Below are 18,264 nucleotides of genomic sequence, written 5' to 3' on the forward strand. Positions count from 1 at the left end.
GCGCCCGTTTTTCGCGGGTAGCCGCCAACCGCTTTCCGCGGGTGGATAGTGGACAAAGGGGCAGTGGGGCAGTTCTAGTGTGACCGTGCCGGAGACCGGAGGTGCCGCTTCCAGGAGATGAAATTCGGTAAGCATGAGCGCCGGCGTGCCCTGTAGATTCGCGCCCTGTGGCCCGGAGGGAACCTTATAGGTCATTGTGAACAGTTTGGCGTCTCCCGGGTTTTATTCCTTTAGTACGGGAGGCTACCTAACGATTCACACACAGTAGCATCCTTCTTAGTCTTTGGCTGGTTCCTGGTGGTGGTCGTTGCACTGTAAGTAGGCTGTTTATGTTTTCTCTATGTAAGTAGGCTGTTTATGTTTTCTCTATGTAAGTAGGCTGTTTAGGGTTTTTTATTGGTAACGCCACCTCTGTATGAAAATCACTGGCTGTGCTGTGTGCAGTCTGTGGCTGCTTTGCATTGTTGTAATACTCGCCATTGTAGTGTTAGGCAGCTGGCTGTGAACAGCGCGTAGCGTTGCGCAGTTGGAGGTGAGCCGCCAGCAGTGGTGGATGTGGGGAGAGAGATGGCGGAGTTTTGAAATTTGTCATGAACTGCTATATTTATATATGATGATATCAAGGTAAATACATTGTTTGTTCTCTATTAATATCTTTCATTTGCTAACTATCCCTATCAGTAGTTAGTGCCTTCCATAGTTTGAATCTTTTATTTAGCTGGCAGTTGTGGCGCTCGCTGTATTGCAGTAGCTTGAGCAGCGAAGATTTTTGTGAGGTAAGTGATTTGTGAAAGGTATAGTTTAATGTTAGTCAGGGCCATTCTTTTGCAGGGTATTTTGAAAGTCAGATTGCGTTGCGCTAACAAAATATTGTGTGTCAGTTTAAGGACAGTCGTGTAAGAATTGTTCAAAGGGGACGTTTCAGCACGCCTGCAACACCTTCCTTTAGAAAATTGGACCCCCTTTGATAATACGGCGATCGTTACTAAAATTCCCTTTATCCTGCTATCGTGGCTTGTTATGAACGTACGTTGGGGCTGGCTGCTGAACTCGAATCTTTCTTCCCCACCCCCATTTGGATGTATTATTGTGCAATTTTCAACTGTTTAATAAATGAGTCCTTTAATCGTACATTCTGGCTTTCATTACGTGAAATCACCCCTAGTGTCACAGAATAATGCAGCGCTATAACGGCTGCTATAAGGTCGTGCTGGTCTCGCAGCATTAAGAATAGGATAAAGATTCACTATCGCGGGCCTGGCACGACCATTGCACGCATGGCACTGATAACAGTATTAATCATAAGTTTCCTTTAATTCACGTCTATGGTCACAATCTTTTCTGTTTAACAGATTACCGGTTTCGGTCCTTAATGACCATCATCAGATCTGCCGGTCACGTTCCTCCAACTACTTCCCGCCTCTACGGAATTCTAGAGTTAGCGCTAACAGAGGGCGCTGGTTATGTGCAGAACTATATTTCCTTTCATTTGTGGCTCCTTTAGCGATTTGTTTTATGTTGTTTATATTACCCGGTGCAATCTCAACGGTGTTTAATAATTATGTCATTGCCTAGCCGGCCGCGGTGGTCTAGCGGTTATAGGCGCGCAGTCCGGAACCGCGCGACTGCTACGGTCGCAGGTTCGAATCCTGCCTCGGGCATGGATGTGTGTGATGTCCTTAGGTTAGTTAGGTTTAAGTAGTTCTGAGTTCTAGGGGACTGATGACCTCAGATGTTAAGTCCCATAGTGCTCAGAGCCATTTGAACCATTTTTTGTCATTGCCTAGAATATTAGCACTAGAGCATATGTCAACCACTGTTTTTTAACTCTTCATCTTTTTAACAATATTACTTTTGTTGTGTTCCTCTTTTTATTGCTTTTTACTACTGTAACACTTTTTATACGTTATAAGCTTATTACAGAGTTTAACTATTGTATCACCCTTTTATTTTCGCTGACATTAGCGACATTTGGTCAACTTACTACACAAACATCTTGTGGCTACTGTACGGCAGCTTGTTTTAAACAGCAGTACTACTGACAACACGACTCGTGCATGTGATGTGATTTATATGTATTTGACCATGCTGGTGCTGATTCCGCATTTAACAGTTGACTATGCCACTATGGCTGCAGTGCATTAGGACTTTGTTTTTATGAGACAGGTATGCCTCTTCACATTTAATGCGCACAAATGTAAATTTTGTCAGTACTACTTTTCAATATGCTCTATGTATTGTTTTTAAGCTGTATACACTTTGCGAGTGTATTTACATTTTTCCCATTTTTGCTGGAGATCTGATGATGGTAATTAAAGACCGAAACCGGTAATCTGTTAAACAGAAAAGATTGTGACCATAGACGTAAATTAAAGGAAACTTATTACATATACAGGTCACTGTGTTTTTTTGCGACGATGTCGCAGCTTGTGAAACTAATAATCATGTCCAATTATTCCCCATTGATAAACTTCCGGCATGGCCATTGCATGCATGCCACTGATAACAGCAATAATCATGTCCAATTATTCCCCACTGATAAACTGGGAAGTGTTCACGGCTCAGTGTGAGTACGTGAGGACTTAATCCACTTGATATGGTGGAAGTAGTGCCCTCTGTTTTACCTTGCTGGTTTAGACAAAATACCAGAAATCACAGCCCCTACAGCAAGGAATAGTAACCTGAAAATAACGAGCCACCGCTTTTAAGGTACATAATACTGGGTGGCAATATAGACAGGCTACATGTGTAATAATGGCAAGTAATGATGTTTCCCTTTTTCCATCGACCTTGGTAATGGGCTGATTTCATCGCGAAACATGCCTTGTTAAACGAATCACACGTTTGGACAAGTGGCACGCCCTGCTCCTCCCCTCACCTCCTCTTGTATCTGGGTGAGGCTGCGCTGCAGCTCGTCCACCGGCGTGACGACGGCCTTGAGCGACTCGAGGCTCCTCTTCCTGACGGCCTCTGGCTCTCCGACGCTCTCCAGCAGGACGACGCTCTGCTCGAGGGCGGCGACGCTCTTCTGGACCTCCTGGACGGGCCGAGCGATGGCGGCGGCGACGCCGGAGAGGGCGGCCGGGCGCGCCTCCAGCGGCAGCGCCTCCAGCTGCTCCAGCTGCTCCAGCGCCTCCAGCTGCTCCAGGCTGCGCTGCAGCTCGGCGGCGGGCCGCGCCAGCGCGCTCACCAGCCGCAGCTGCGCCTGCTCGTCGTGCGCCGTCGTCTCCAGCACCACCTGCTGCTCCACGGCGGCGACGCCCTTCTCCAGCTCAGACACCTGCCGCGACAGCGCGGCGAGCACCGCTCGCGACTCGCCACTCACTTCCTCGGCCCATTCCTCCACCTGCGCCAGAGCCTGGCGGATCTGCTGGAGGGGTTCGCTCAGCGCCTGCACCGCTGTAACGGACGCCTTCTCTAACTGTTGCTCGCGGGACTCGACGGCCACTGCCGACGGCGCCAGTGGAGACGTCGTTTTGGCTTCTTCCCAGGCTCCCGTAATCTTCGACTCAGCTGTAGCGAGGACGGCACTCGTTCCTTCTCGATCTACTTCAGACACCACTGCCTGCTGGGACGACGGAAGCGCTTCAGTGGTGGCACTTCGGGCCTGAACCTGGTGCTCTATTCGCTCCAAACTTCGCTGTAACTCTTGCGCCGGCCCGGCAAGAGTTTGGAGAATGGCAGCTACTTTCGCTTCGATATCTGTCTCCAGCATCTTCTGCTCCTCGATTATAGCTACACCTTTCTGCAGTTCCTCCACTGGTGTCGCCAACGCTTCCAGTACTGACGTGCCAGCAGGAGCCGAACCAAGCTTCTCCTCCTCTGCTTCTTGCAGGACTTGCTCATGTATCTGTGCGAGGTTCTCTTTCACCTGATTTAAGGTTTCCTTGGCAGCTGCTTCCGTCATTTCTTCGCCCGTTCTCTCTATAAGAGCGATGTCCTTCTTTATTTCGTCTACACGCGAACGCACGGCCTTGAGCGTCTCTGGCACCGGTACCTCTTTGACCGTAACCTTCTTGGCTACTTCCTCAGACAGGACCACTAATTTCTGCTGAAGCTCTCTCAACGGTCCTGCCATTTCTGCCAGAATACGTTTCTCCGGTGCTGTGCCCTCTTCAGAGGACTGACGCTGTAGTGTCGCTATTCCGTGCTGTACTTTTTCTAGATATGCCGCCACTTCTTCCAGCGGCTGCTCCTGCTCTACGGCCAAAGCCAGTGTTTCCAGCGGCTGCGCTACACCTTGTAGTATGTCGACTGTCGCCCGATGTGGGAGCTCCTTTACACTGGACTCTACGAGCCGCTGTTCTGCCTGCTCGGCACTGGATTTGAGCTTCAGCAGTGGCTCAGCCAGTACTGCAAGTGCAGTGGCTTTAGCCTCCTCTCGGACGTCGGCTGCTCGAGCGAGGTCTTCAGCAGCATGGCAAATGGTTTCCAGGACTAGAATGCTGGCTTTATGGACGCTCGGCTCGATCTTGACGGCTCGCAGCATCTTTCGCTCTTCTACCGCTGCGAGCGCCTTCTGAAGACGGTGCAGAGGTGCCGTTAGAGGCGCGAGGACGGAGGACTTGTCCATTCCGGGTCCGACCCCCGATTCGAGCACAGCCTGCTGGTAAACTTTGGCTACGCCCTGCCGCAGTTCACTGACAGCACTCGCGAGAGCGGTTACTGCTGCACTCCGCTCAGCTTCTGCACTGTTTGGATCGGAGATGAGCCGCTGCACAGTTTGGACGGCGCTCTCGAAGGCCTCAAGTGGCTGCGATAAGCTCTCCAGCGACTGGACGGAGGCCTCTTCGGACACTGTCTCCTTAGGCGAAGTTATCTTGGCCTCGGCTGACTGAAGTTCGGTCAGAATTTCTTCGAGTGGTGCGCAGAGCGTGCCCAGCGCAGCCAGGCCCGACTTGCGCCTCAGTTTCGTTTTGGGTTCCGCCGACGCGCACTTTTCGAGCGCCTCCGCGCCGTGGTGCACACGCCGCACTTGTTTGGCTACGTCGGAGATGACCTTCACGCGCTCCTTGACCTGCGTGGTCCTCGCCGCCGCTTCCCGGTGCTCTTCCACGGCGGCAAGAGATTGCTCGAAGCTGCGAATGGGCTCTGAAAGTATCTGCAGCGCAGAAATGCACGCCTTGCCGTACACTGGTTCCGCCTCCTGAGTCGCCAGTTGCTCCGCTGCCTCGAAAGTCCGCCGCAACTCCTGCACTGGAGCTGACAACTTCTCAAGCACTGAGATGGCAGCGGACTTTTCCTCTAATGCGGCCTTATCAATAGATTTCAACTCTGCTTCTAGAGCCCTTATCGGTTCGATAAATCCTTCCAATACGGACAGATCTGCCACTTCAGACTGTATTCCCCTAGCCTCTGCTTCTTTTACAATCTGCTCCTCAATGGTCGCTACAGATTTGTGCATTTCCTCCAGAGGTTTTTTTAGTGCTTCTAGGACTGTTACAGTCCCGGTCTGCACTTCGGGCTTCACTTTTGTCACTTTCACCTTCTGCAGAGTATCTATTTCAGTCTTCAGCGATTCTACAGATTGTGCTAGTTCCAGAATGACGGCAGAGCTCGACTTTTTCAGCTGGGTAGTCTCTTGTGTTCGAGCTTGGACAGTCACCAAGCTCTTCTGAAGTTTTTGCAGTGGCTGAAACAGACTCTCTAGGATGGACGGTCCTGTCAGATCCTGCGCTACGCCAGATTCTAATATGGCTTGCTGCTGAACAGCAGAAAGGCTTCGTTGTAATTCCCTGATTGGACTCGCCAAGTTTTTAATGTCTGGTAAGTCCATTTTCTCAGTAACTTCTTCTGTTCCATAATGAAGCCGCTGATCAATGTTTTCTATCGCTTTCGTCATTTCTTTCAGTGGTTCCGCAAGCTTCTTCAAAGCTGAAATTGTTATAATTTCTGTAACAGTGTCTTTGCCAGAGCCTTCCAGACTACAGCGTTCCACCTCAGATAACTGGGTACGCAGCTCCGTTAGTGGCTCCTGAAGGGTACTCAGGACCTCCAGCTTGCTCTTGCCTCGTGCATCTAGGAGAGCAGCGTGTTTCTCTATAGACTCTATTCCGGCGTGCAGCGCCTCTGCTGCGCTTACCACCTCGTCCAGCAATCTTATACCAGGCGACTCAGGTCTCTTTCTTTCTATTTCCTCCAGTTGCCTCTTCAGATTTTCGAAGGGCTGGACGAGGCTTTCGAGACATTCCATATTTGTAGACTGGGGTTCGAGGATAGCTTGTCGTTTAATAGCTCTGATTCCTTTCTGCATTTCCTTAATGGGCTCTATTATAGCGGTGAGTTTCTTTTCGGGTGTGGGGTCGACAGACTGAGCAGCAGCAGTCAACTGCCTCTCCATCTTCTCGAGACCCTTCTGGAGTTGAACCAGCGGTTGTACGAGAGTAGCAATGGCAGGGATGTCTTCTGCAGAGAAGCTAGTCGCTTGGGCTATCTGAACCAGACCCTTCTTTAATTGCTTCATCGGCTGAGCCAGGCCTGTTAATTTGGACGCCGGTTCTGTTTCAGGCGTGAATGATCCTACAACTGCAGCGTCTACGTCAGTTAGTTTTTTAGTCACCTCCTGTAACGACAGTGTCAGTTTCTTGACGACACCGGAGGCCGGTATGAGCTCGGGAGACGTTTCGAACACGACCTGTTGCACCTGAGTGAGGCCCCTCTGCAGCTCCTGGAACGGCTGGATCAGTTCCTGGTTGGGCTGGCCCACCTCGGCCTTCTGCAGCCCGTCGATGCCCCTCATGAGGTCGGCGACGGGGTCGGCCAGCGCCCGCAGCGCCGCGGCGATCTGGCCCTCGCGGATGGGCTCCTCCTCGGACTCGGCCGCCAGCTGCCGCTCGACCGCCAGCAGGCCCCTCCGGAAGTCGGCCAGCGGCTTGGCCAGCGCCCTGACGGCGACGGCGCCCCACGCGGCCGCCTGCTCGGCGGCGCCCTCCGCTCCGCCCTCGCTGCCGCCCCCGCCCTCCGGCGGCCGCGCCCGCAGCTCGTTCTGCGCCCGGATGACCTCCTTTTGCAGCTTGACGAGCGGCGGCGCCAGGTTGCCCAGCACGGCGAGGCCCTCGGTCTCCGAGACGGTCTTGCCGCGCAGCACTGCCAGCTTGGACACGGAGACGGCGCGGCGCGTCAGCTGGTCCACGGAGCGCTCCAGCGCCTCCAGCAGCGCCGCGGCGACGCCGGCGCCGCCCCCGGCCACCGCCGCCTCCACGCTGAAGCGCTCGCCGATCTCGACGACGGCGCGCTGCAGCTCGGCCACCGGCCCCGACAGCGTCTTGAGCACGGCGTAGCGCTTGACGTCGGGCTCGAAGCCGTCCTCCTCGGCCTCGGTGGCGGCCTGCCGCTGCACCTCCGCGATGCCGCTCTGCAGCTCGCGCAGCGGCGACAGCACCGCCTCCAGGATGGACGCGCCCAGCACGCCGGAGGACGGGCCCTCGCCGCCCACCTGCTCCTCCAGCGCCGCGATGCCCCGCTGCAGGTCCTGGAACGGTCTCTCCAGCGTCGACAGGATTGACCGGCCGGCGTTCTCGAACAGCCGAGTGTCACCACTAGCCTCCAGCACGGCCTGCATCAGAAAAGTTCCATGTGTCATTTCTTCATACCACAGACAACGTCTGTAAATTACGGTGCCTCACATTTTCCAGTGGTACCGACCAGTTCCTGTTATACAAAAACCCTCGCGCTCTGAGGGTTCTGTACAAGCGTCATTATGTATGCAGACAATGATAATAATAATAATAATAATCAGTTTCCTTTAATTTACGTCTATGGTCACAAACTGTTTGATAACGGATTACCGGTTTCGGTCTATAATGACCATCATCAGATCTGTTTCATGAAAACATGTGATGTTATTTATATGTATTTGACGATGCTGGTGCTGATTCCGCATTTAACATTTGACGATGCCACTATGGCTGCAGTACATTAGGACTTTGTTTTTATGAAACAGATCTGATGATGGCCATTATAGACCGAAACCGGTAATGTGACCATAGACGAAAATTAAAGGAATTTAATTACATATACGGGTCACTGTTTTTTCGTGACGATGTCGCAGCTTGTGAAATAACAATAATAATAATAATGAAACACTAACCCTTAACAGAAAACAATAACTTGAAGACATCAGATAAGAAGAAAGATCATCAGGAAAATTCAAGGCAGAAAACGGTTATAGGCTACAATCAATTAAAACAACAGATAAGTTTTCAAACGCCGAAATTGATGTTAGGAAAAGGCGAATGAAATTCTTCGGCCATCTTAGCCGACAACCAGAAAATCGATTGGCGAAGAGAATAATAGATTATGTTACCTCCACTTGAGAATTTCACACCTTGCGTAGATGAAATTCGCAAGGACCTAAATAATGCAAACGTAAGACCAGCCGACATTCTATAGACATCTTCAGACACAAAGTAGACAAATCGGAAGTTATACCAGAGGAACCAAAAGAAAAAAAAATACAGAAAAAAGTGATCGGATGAGCGCAAACAAGCGTTTTCGGAAAGAATGAAAGCCTATTGGAAGAACAAGAAGAACTCAAACAAAAACTGATCGAGTTATTTGCTTAACGACTTCCATTTCTGTTGTGAAGTACCGTGTGATGCAATGCCCACGTATTGTATTGTGTGTTGATTAGAATGAGCACAATCATTGTTAAACGGCCTCGGACAGACGGGGAATTATTGCTACATATAGTTCTACAGTATTAATCAGATATTTGTCAACCAAGAAGAAGTGGCAGGGTTATTACAAGAGCCAGTGGGAAGTCATTGTTTGCTGTGAAGCAGGCAGACATTATGTTGCAGCATTACCCACTGTACTGGCCAAATATTACGGTGGGAATTACAACTTGGAAGCCACTGTGTAAAAGCTGCTAAACCATCCATCAGTAGCAAAATCTTGTCAGCGGCTGCAGTGCGTTGCTCAACATCACTAAGATATTCTATTTTGCATAGTGACGGACGTATTGTAAAAGTCATGATTTGCGGTCACCTTGTACGAGTTAATACAAGTTTAGTGTTTAAAAGCAACAAGCTTTATCACAGTGTTGTTATTTCAATAGATATTTAGTGGGGCCGTATCACATACTGTGATATTTAATCAGCAATATTTTCAGATCATAAGCTGGATATCCCCCCTATGAACCGTGGACCTTGCCGTTGGTGGGGAGGCTTGCGTGCCTCAGCGATATAGATGGCCGTACCGTAGGTGCAACCACAACGGAGGGATATCTGTTGAGAGGCCAGACAAACATGTGGTTCCTGAAGAGGGGCAGCAGCCTTTTCAGTAGTTGCAGGGGCAACAGTCTGGATGATTGACTGATCTGGCCTTGTAACACTAACCAAAACGGCCTTGCTGTGCTGGTACTGTGAATGGCTGAAAGCAAGGGGAAACTACAGCCGTAATTCTTCCCGAGGGCATGCAGCTTTACTGTATGATTAAATGATGATGGTGTCCTCTTGGGTAAAATATTCCAGAGGTAAAATAGTCCCCCATTCGGATCTCCAGGCGGGGACTGCTCAAGAGGACATCGTTATAAGGAGAAAGAAAACTGGCGTTCTACGGATCGGAGCGTGGAATGTCAGATCCCTTAATCGGGCAAGTAGGTTAGAAAATTTAAAAAGGGAAATGGATAGGTTAAAGTTAGATATAGTGGAAGTTAGTGATGTTCCGTGGCAGGGGGAACAAGACTTTTGGTCAGGTGAATACAGGGTTGTAAATACAAAATCAAATAGGGGTAATGCAGGAGTAGGTTTAATAATGAATAAAAAAATAGGAGTGCGGGTAAGCTACTACAAACAGCATAGCGAACGCATTACTGTGGCCAAGATAGACACGAAGCCCACGCCTGCTACAGTAGTACAAGTTTGTATGCCAACTAACCCTGCAGATGCTGAAAAAATTGATGAAATGCTTGATGAGATAAACGAAATTATTCAGGTAGTGAAGGGAGACGAAAATTTAGTAGTAATGGGGGACTCGAATTCAACAGTGGGAAAAGGAAGAGAAGGAAACGTAGTAGGTGAATATGGATTAGGCCTAAGAAATGAAAGAGGAAGCCATCTGGTAGAATTTCGCACAGAGCATAACTTAATCATAGCTACTAACACTTGGTTCAAGAATCATGAAAGAAGGTTGTATACATGGAAGAACCCTGGAGATACTAGAAAGTTTCAGATAGATTATATAATGATAAGACAGAGATTCAGGAACCAGGTTTTAAAGTGTAAGAGACTTCCAGGGGCAGATGTGGACTCTGACCACAATCTATTGGTTATGAACTGTAGATTAAAAGTGAAGAAACTGCAAAAAGGTGGGAATTTAAGGAGATGGGACCTGGATAAACTGAAAGAACCAGAGGTTGTAGAGAGTTTCAGGGAGAGTGTAAGGGAACAATTGACAGGAATGGGGGAAAGAAATACAGTAGAAGAAGAATGGGTAGCTTTGAGGGATGAAATAGTGAAGGCAGCAGAGGATCAAGTAGGTAAAAAGACGAGGGCTAGTAGAAATCTTTGGGTAACAAAAGAGATACTGAATTTAATTGATGAAAGGAGAAAATACAAAAATGTAGTAAATGAAGCAGGCAAAAAGGAACGCAAACGTCTCAAAAATGATATCGACAGGAAGTGCAAAATGGCTAAGCAGGGATGGATAGAGGACAAATGTAAGGATGTAGAGGCTTATCTCACGAGGGGTAAGATAGATACTGCCTAAAAGGAAAATTAAAGAGACCTTTGGAGAAAAGTGAACCACTTGTATGAATATCAAGAGCTCAGATGGAAACCCAGTTCTAAGGAAAGAAGGGAAAGCAGAAAGGTGGAAGCAGTATATAGGCCCGGCCGAAGTGGCCGAGCGGTTCTAGGCTCTTCAGTCTGGAACCGCGCGACCGCAGCGGTCGCATGTTCGAGTCCTGCCTCGGGCATGGATGTGTGTGATGTCCTTAGGTTAGTTAGGTTTAATTAGTTCTAAGTTCTAGGGGACTGATGACCTTAGCTGTTAAGTCCCATAGTGCTCAGAGCTATTTTTGGAGTATACAGAGGGTCTATACAGGGTCCATGTTCTGGACAACAATATTATGGAAATGGAAGAAGATGTAGATGAAGATGAAATCGGAGATACGATACTGCGTAAAGAGTTTGACAGAGCACTGAAAGACCTGAGCCGAAAGAAAGCCCCAGGAATATACAACATTCCATTAGAACTACTGACGGCCTTAGGAGAGCCAGTCCTGACAAAACTCTACCATCTGGTGAGCAAGATGTATGAAACAGGTGAAATTCCCTCAGACTTCAAGAAGAATATAATAATTCCAATCCCAAAGAAAGCAGGTGTTAACAGATGTGAAAAATACCGAACTATCAGCTTAATAAGTCACAGCTGCAAAATACTAACACGAATTCTTTACAGACGAATGGAAAAACTGGTAGAAGCCGTCCTCGGGGAAGATCAGTTTGGATTCCGTAGAAATGTTAGAACACGTGAGGCAATACTGGCCCTACGACTTATCTTAGAAGAAAGATTAAGGAAAGGCAAACCTACGTTTCTAGCATTTGTAGACTTAGAGAAAGCTTTTGACAATGTTGTCTGGAATACTCTCTTTCAAATTCTGAAGGTGGCAGAGGTAAAATACAGGGAACGAAAGGCAATTTTCAAATCGTATAGAAAGCAGATGGCAGTTATAAGAGTTAAGGGACATGAAAGTGTAGCAGTGGTTGGGAAGGGAGTGAGACAGGGTTGTAGCCTGTCGCCGATACTATTCAATCTGTACATTGATCAAGCAGTAAAGGAAACAAAAGAAAAGTTCGGAGTAGGCATTAAAATCCATGTAGAAGAAATAAAAACTTTAAGATTCGCCGATGACATTGTAATTCTGTCAGAGACAGCAAAGGACTTGGAAGAGCAGTTGAACGGAATGGACAGTGTCTTGAAATGAGGGTATAAGATGAACATCAACAAAAGCAAAACGAGGATAATGGAATGTAGTCGAATTAAGTCAGGTGATGCTGAGGGAAATAGATTAGGAAATGAGACACTTAAAGAAGTGAAGGAGTTTTACCATTTGGGGAGCAAAATAACTGATGATGGCCGAAGTAGAGAGGATATAAAATGTAGACTGGCAATGGCAAGGAAAGCGTTTCTGAAGAAGAGAAATTTGTTAACATCTAGTATTGCTTTAAGTGTCAGGAAGCCGTCTCTGAATGTATTTGTATGGAGTGTAGCCACATATGGAAGTGAAACATGGACGATAAATAGTTTAGACAAGAAGAGAATAGAAGCTTTCTAAATGTGGTGCTACAGAAGAATGCTGAAGATTAGATGGGTATATCACATAACTAATGGGGAATTGGGGAGAAGAGGAGTTTGTCGCACAGCTTGACTAGAAGAAGGGATACGCTGGTAGGACACGTTCTGAGGCATCAAGGGATCACCAATTTAGTACTGGAGGGCAGCGTGGAGGGTAAAAATCGTAGAGGGAGGCCAAGAGATGAATACAGTAAGCAGATTCAGAAGGATGTAGGTTGCAGTAGGTACTGGGAGATGAAGAAGCTTGCACAGGATAGAGTAGCATGGAGAGCTGCATCAGACCAGTCTCAGGACTGAAGACCACAACAACAACAACAACAACAACAACAACATGCTGGATATATGTAGACATATATAAAGTGCTTAAAATTATTATTGCCATATTAGACAAAGCACCAGATTGTGTACAAAGTGCCAGCTATTTTATTACATTGACAAGTATAATAAAAGCAATTGCAGAAGAAGACAACAAAAGGTACTCTGCACATTTTCATTACTACAAAAAAGATTATTACTGTGGTATTCAGAACATACGATTTTGCTGAATCATGGAGTGTGACAAACCAAATTTATGTTTCAACAAATGTTTTTTTACGTTGCATTGAAGTCCTATCAATTCAAAAATTCTTCACGTTGAAAATTATCATGGAACATCTCTGTAAAAACCCATTTTCAGTCATTTTTTTTACGTTGCATTGAAGTCCTATCAGTGGAAAAATTCTTCACGTTGAAAATTATCAGGGAACATCACTGTAAAAACTCATTTTCAGTCAGTGGTCAATTAAGTATAACAATAATGTTAAAGTAGGATGTTTATTAACTGCAAAAGTTATAAATAACACCTAAACAGCAACTAAGCATCTTCAATGATGTTTTCACTCAACATTTCAGTGTTATTTTACACAAAAGTGTCTCAAGTTTAAAACAGATTTATTCTACATAAAAGTTAAAAGTAGATTTATTTTATACTGATGAGAGTGTATTTTGCCACGGTAACGAAAGTAATGCATGTGTAGGATCCATATTGTCAATATGCACAGTATGTCGTTATTTCAAAGTGGTTATGACTTACATTGTGTGGTCTCCTTCCCCTTGTTTGCTTGTAAAATTACTATATCGGTTCCAATTATTCAAAATGAAAGAGTGTGTGGTAAGAGTTTAGCTCTCCAGTGCTTAGAACGATTAGTGACATCAACACTGATGTCTTAATCGACGCAAGTGTCCGCCCATTATAATTACGACTGCGATCGCCAAACACGGTCATTTATAGCCGAAAACTTATCCATATAAGGATAGAACTGGGTGGGCCATCGCAGGGTCTCTGTACTGGAAAAGAACGAGTCGAAAGTTGTAGGCGAAAACAGTTCTCAAACCTCTGACTGTGGAACACTTTTACTGATACCGTTCTTGCTAAGACTGTAGGGAAGGCAACCTTCAGAGGTGATAGTATGGGCCAAAACAAGGAAAATATATCCAGTAAACAAGAGCTCTAAAATAAGTGATAATTAACTGAACCCCATTGATGACCATGCAACTTCTCTAAAATAAATGATAATTAATTGAAGCCCTCAGCTGCCAACAGGTGTTGTTGAAATATCTCCATGGGGACTTGAACCCGGGATCGCCTGCTTACGTGGCAGATGCTCTGTCCATCTGAGCCACCGAGGACACAGATGAATAGTGCGACTGCAGCGACTTATCCCTTGCACGCTTCCCGTATCTATTAGGTACATTACGTATTTAGATTGTGGACAGTTGGGAGTATGGGTCTCACGGGAAGTGTGCAAGTGATAAGTCTCTGCAGTCGCGCTATTCATCTGTGTCGTCGGTGGCTTAGATGGATAGAGCGTCTGCCATGTAAGCGGGAGATCCCGGGTTCTGGTCGCTGGCGGGGCACACATTTTCAGCTGTCCCCATGGAGGTATATCAACATCACCTGTTGGCAGCTGAGGGCTTTAATTAATTATCATTTATTCTAGAGAAGTTGCATGGTCATCAATGGTACCTGTTCTCTCGAGAACAGTTACTATCTTCGTATCTAAAATAAGTACCAGCGAAGTTCTGAGCACTTTTTCATCTTCCTCTATTGAACAAGTGCTCATAGCTCTTAGGATATGCATTTTAGAGATCCGTTGTACTGGAAATTTTTCCTTGTTTTCGTCCATACTACCTCGTGTGAATGTTGCCCACCCTACAATGTCAGCAACAACAGTACCGGAACATGCATTCCAGTGTCAGAGGTATAAAAACGGGTTCGGTTTATAGCTTTCGACTCGTTCGTTCCAGTAGAGGGACCCGACCTCAAGCTGATACATTTATCCACAGTCTGCCCAAGATCAACATAAAATCAGTACATGGAGCAGGAACACCTGTTACGTAGGAATATGCGGTGACGGTCTTCCTGCAGTGTCAGTCTGTTTACTCGTGTAGAGCCCATGTTTTTTGTTCCCGTACCTGCTGCTGCAGGAAGGTGAGGCCGCGCTGCAGTTCCAGCACAGGGCGGGCGATGCCGTGCAGCACAGCCGACGGCTCCGCCTCCTGCTGCTGTTGCTGTTGCAGCTGCTGCAGCTGCAGCTGCTCCGACACCTGCGAGAGGCGGCGATCCGACACGGCGCCGCCCTGCGCCGGTTCTGCCGACTGCAGACACCACAAACTCGCTCTTAGCCATTCCATTCGTCTGCTCTACTGGCAATAACTGCCAGGGAACAAACTGAGGCACAGCGAAACAACAACAATAACAATACTGGACGAGTTATTTATGTAGCGTTTCTACAGTGCCAAGAGGAAGCGCATTCTCATTATCGGCTACCTGTTTCATTGACTTATAAAATCTTCTTACTAGTGTTTGTCTGGGCACGTATGACATGGCTATATCGGCTGTCTCTCCTAAGAGGCGTCATGCGCAGTCTCTCTGGCGTTTCGACACATATCTGCACTCGATTTTGCAAGCTATAACTGACGTTGTCAATCTGTATATTGAGCAAGCAGTAAAGAAAACAAAAGAAAAATTCGGAGTAGGTATTAAAATTCATGGAGAAGAAGTAAAAACTTTGAGGTTTGCCGATGACATTGTAATTCTGTCAGAGACAGCAAAGGACTTGGAAGAGCAGTTGAACGGAATGGACAGTGTCTTGAAAGGAGGATATAAGATGAACATCAACAAAAGCAAAACGAGGGTAATGGAATGTAGTCAAATTAAATCGGGTGATGCTGAGGGAATTAGATTAGGAAATGAGACACTTAAAGTAGTAAAGGAGTTTTGCTATTTAGGGAGTAAAATAACTGATGATCGTCGAAGTAGAGAGGATGTAAAATGTAGACTGGCAATGGCAAGGAAATCGTTCCTGGCGAAGAGAAATTTGTTAACGTCGGGTATAGATTTAAGTGTCAGGAAGTCGTTTCTGAAAGTATTTGTATGGAGTGTAGCCATGAATGGAAGTGAAACATGGACGATAACTAGTTTGGACAAGAAGAGAATAGAAGTTTTCGAAATGTGGTGCTACCAAAGAAAGCTGAAGATAAGGTGAGTAGATCACGTAACTAATGAGGAGGTATTGAATAGGATTGGGGCGAAGAGAAGTTTGTGGCACAACTTGACTAGAAGGAGGGATCGGTTGGTAGGACATGTTTTGAGGCATCAAGGGATCACAAATTTAGCATTGGAGGGCAGTGTGGAGGGTAAAAATCGTAGAGGGAGACCAAGAGATGAATACACTAAGCAGATTCAGAAGGATGTAGGCTGCAGTAGGTACTGGGAGATGAAGAAGATTGCACAGGATAGAGTAGCATGGAGAGCTGCATCAAACCAGTCTCAGGACTGAAGACTACAACAACAACAACAACTGACGTTGGCCGAAACAAATCCTGCTCATCACTTCTTTCGTGCACCACCCATTGTCGAAGGAAAGCATCGGTTTGATTCTCATCATGAGGAAAGTTATTTTTAAAGTGGAATGTTGTGACCAATCTGAAATTAGCCTAGTGTGATGTTTGTTCAGACTATCGTTATTAAAAGGGAGAGAAAAGTGATCAGTACTCCAGCACCAGCTGAGGAGAGCTGCTGCATGGTCGCAGCAGCTAGCATGGACAGGTCACGGCTGGAATACTTATCATATTTCGTGTTTTACTGTCCCTTTTAATACAGATCGTCCAAAATCATATCGACTACACTAATTTCGGATCGCTCGAACATAAGATTCCACTTTTAAATCAAATTTGTTTGTAATAGGAAATGAAGTGAAATGTCGTGAGGCAAGGGCCTTCCGGCAGGTAGACCTGAATGCCTGCCGCAAGTCGTTTGAGGTGACGTCACTTCGGTGACTTGCCTGTCGATGAGGACGATGACACAAACACCCAGTTCCTGAGCGAAGTCAGGAATCGAACCTGAGTCCCCCAGTATGACAAGCTGGCGTACTGTCCACTCAGCTACGGTGGTGGACAACAGCTAATAAATGAACACTCTCCGTCGGCCTGGGCGTCGTATGAAAAATGTTATGAGCAGCACCTGTTTGGGTTGACTCCAGGTACACATTGCAAATATCTGCTGCAACACCAGAGAAAATGCGCCTGCTGACTCTTAGGAAGGACATGTAGTATAGGATTATCGTTACTCAACATAGCAAGCTATAATCCAAACTATAATCCTGTCCACGCCGGAAACTATCCTGGTCTTGTCACTTGGTGCAGCGACATTTTATTTCAAAGACATGTTCAAAAAGGGTTGTGATTGGGGAAAATGTATTTCTGGACAGCTTCTTATTAACATCATAGGATTTATTGATGAAGAGGTCGAGTAAAGTATAATTTTGGCAATGGAGAAGGTGACTGAACATGCTTCGCAAATGTTAAAGTTCGGTAAATCAGTGGTGTACAAACCATGGCTGGAGGGAATGGGAGTCAAGTACTTTCTTCAAAGAAGAAGAAGACGCAGAGGAAGAAGAAGAAGAACGAACGCTCTCACGGTAAGTATCTCATTGGTGATATGCATATAGGTGCTATTAGGAAGAAATTTCTTTTATGGCTATAAGTGATATAAGAGCACACAAATTTTGAATGAACTTCACAGCTTCTTCTACAAAAATAACTTCATGGTTAACAATTAAAGCCACGTGGGATAGCCGCGCGGTCTGAGGCGCCTTCCCACGATTCTCGGGACTACCCCCACCCATCGGAGGTTTGATTCCTCCCTCGGGCATCGGTGTCTGTGCTGTCCTTAGTGTGAGTTAGTTTAAGTCAGTTTAAGTAGTGTGTAAGCCTAGGGACTGATGACCTCAGCAGTTTGGTCCCATAGGAAATTACCACAAATTTTCCAACAATTTAAGTATCGGAAGAAAACATTCTGTCCAACGGATTCAGTTTTAAAAAGTGTTAAATTATGTAAGCGATTAAATGGTAACGACTATTCTTAGCAGCAAATAATACGATATATGTTAGACTTTGCATAAAAATAAACCTTGCAAATTGAAACTGCCAGTAATTTATTTTCACAAGTCTGAAAATGGACAAATACTGCATTGTCAAAAAGCGGTTTTAAGTTACATTGTATGAGAAGAATTTAAAAATGGAAGTGCCGATGAACACTTAAATTCTGCACTAGACGTTTAACACATCACAGCTCCTCACTTGTAAGAATCCTCTTTGTAACGATACTTTACAGAGTAGTAAAAGAAAAGGCGGGTTTGACTGAGCAACATGTGGCTCATAGGCTGCCGCAAACAAACTGGATCCAGTAGGTGAGCGAGAGCTGGAAGGTGGTCCCAGTAACAACTCAGAGAAATGTAAAATCCTGCCGCTATTTTGGAAACATCCTCTCTATATGTGTGCCGTTTGACGTCACGTTGCTGGGGTTCATGGCCCTTGATGTCCTTATAAAGGGGTTGAATCGTCTCGGGGTATCAGCAGCATCAAAAGTTGTCAAGGCCTTTATCCTGCTGCTCATCAAACTGTGAACAGTCGTTCGCGACA

The 18,264-nt window shown here is 46.4% G+C and overlaps 1 protein-coding gene across 1 annotated transcript in view; it reads right to left on the minus strand.

Annotated features, from left to right (window-relative positions):
- The window catches only part of LOC124795573, a gene marked incomplete at its 3' end in the record, with an annotated part of 358,941 nt that overhangs the window by 94,879 nt on the left and 245,798 nt on the right, over positions 1–18,264 (minus strand). The window contains exons 18-21 of the mRNA XM_047259645.1: positions 14,755–14,937; positions 7,175–7,555; positions 3,191–7,123; positions 2,879–3,037 (exon numbers count right to left, since the gene is read on the minus strand). Coding sequence (XP_047115601.1) covers positions 2,879–3,037; positions 3,191–7,123; positions 7,175–7,555; positions 14,755–14,937 — 4,656 coding nt within the window. The remainder of the gene's footprint in view (positions 1–2,878; positions 3,038–3,190; positions 7,124–7,174; positions 7,556–14,754; positions 14,938–18,264) is intronic.

Source organism: Schistocerca piceifrons, chromosome 4 (assembly GCF_021461385.2).
Source record: "Schistocerca piceifrons isolate TAMUIC-IGC-003096 chromosome 4, iqSchPice1.1, whole genome shotgun sequence".
Classification (NCBI taxonomy): domain Eukaryota; kingdom Metazoa; phylum Arthropoda; class Insecta; order Orthoptera; family Acrididae; genus Schistocerca; species Schistocerca piceifrons.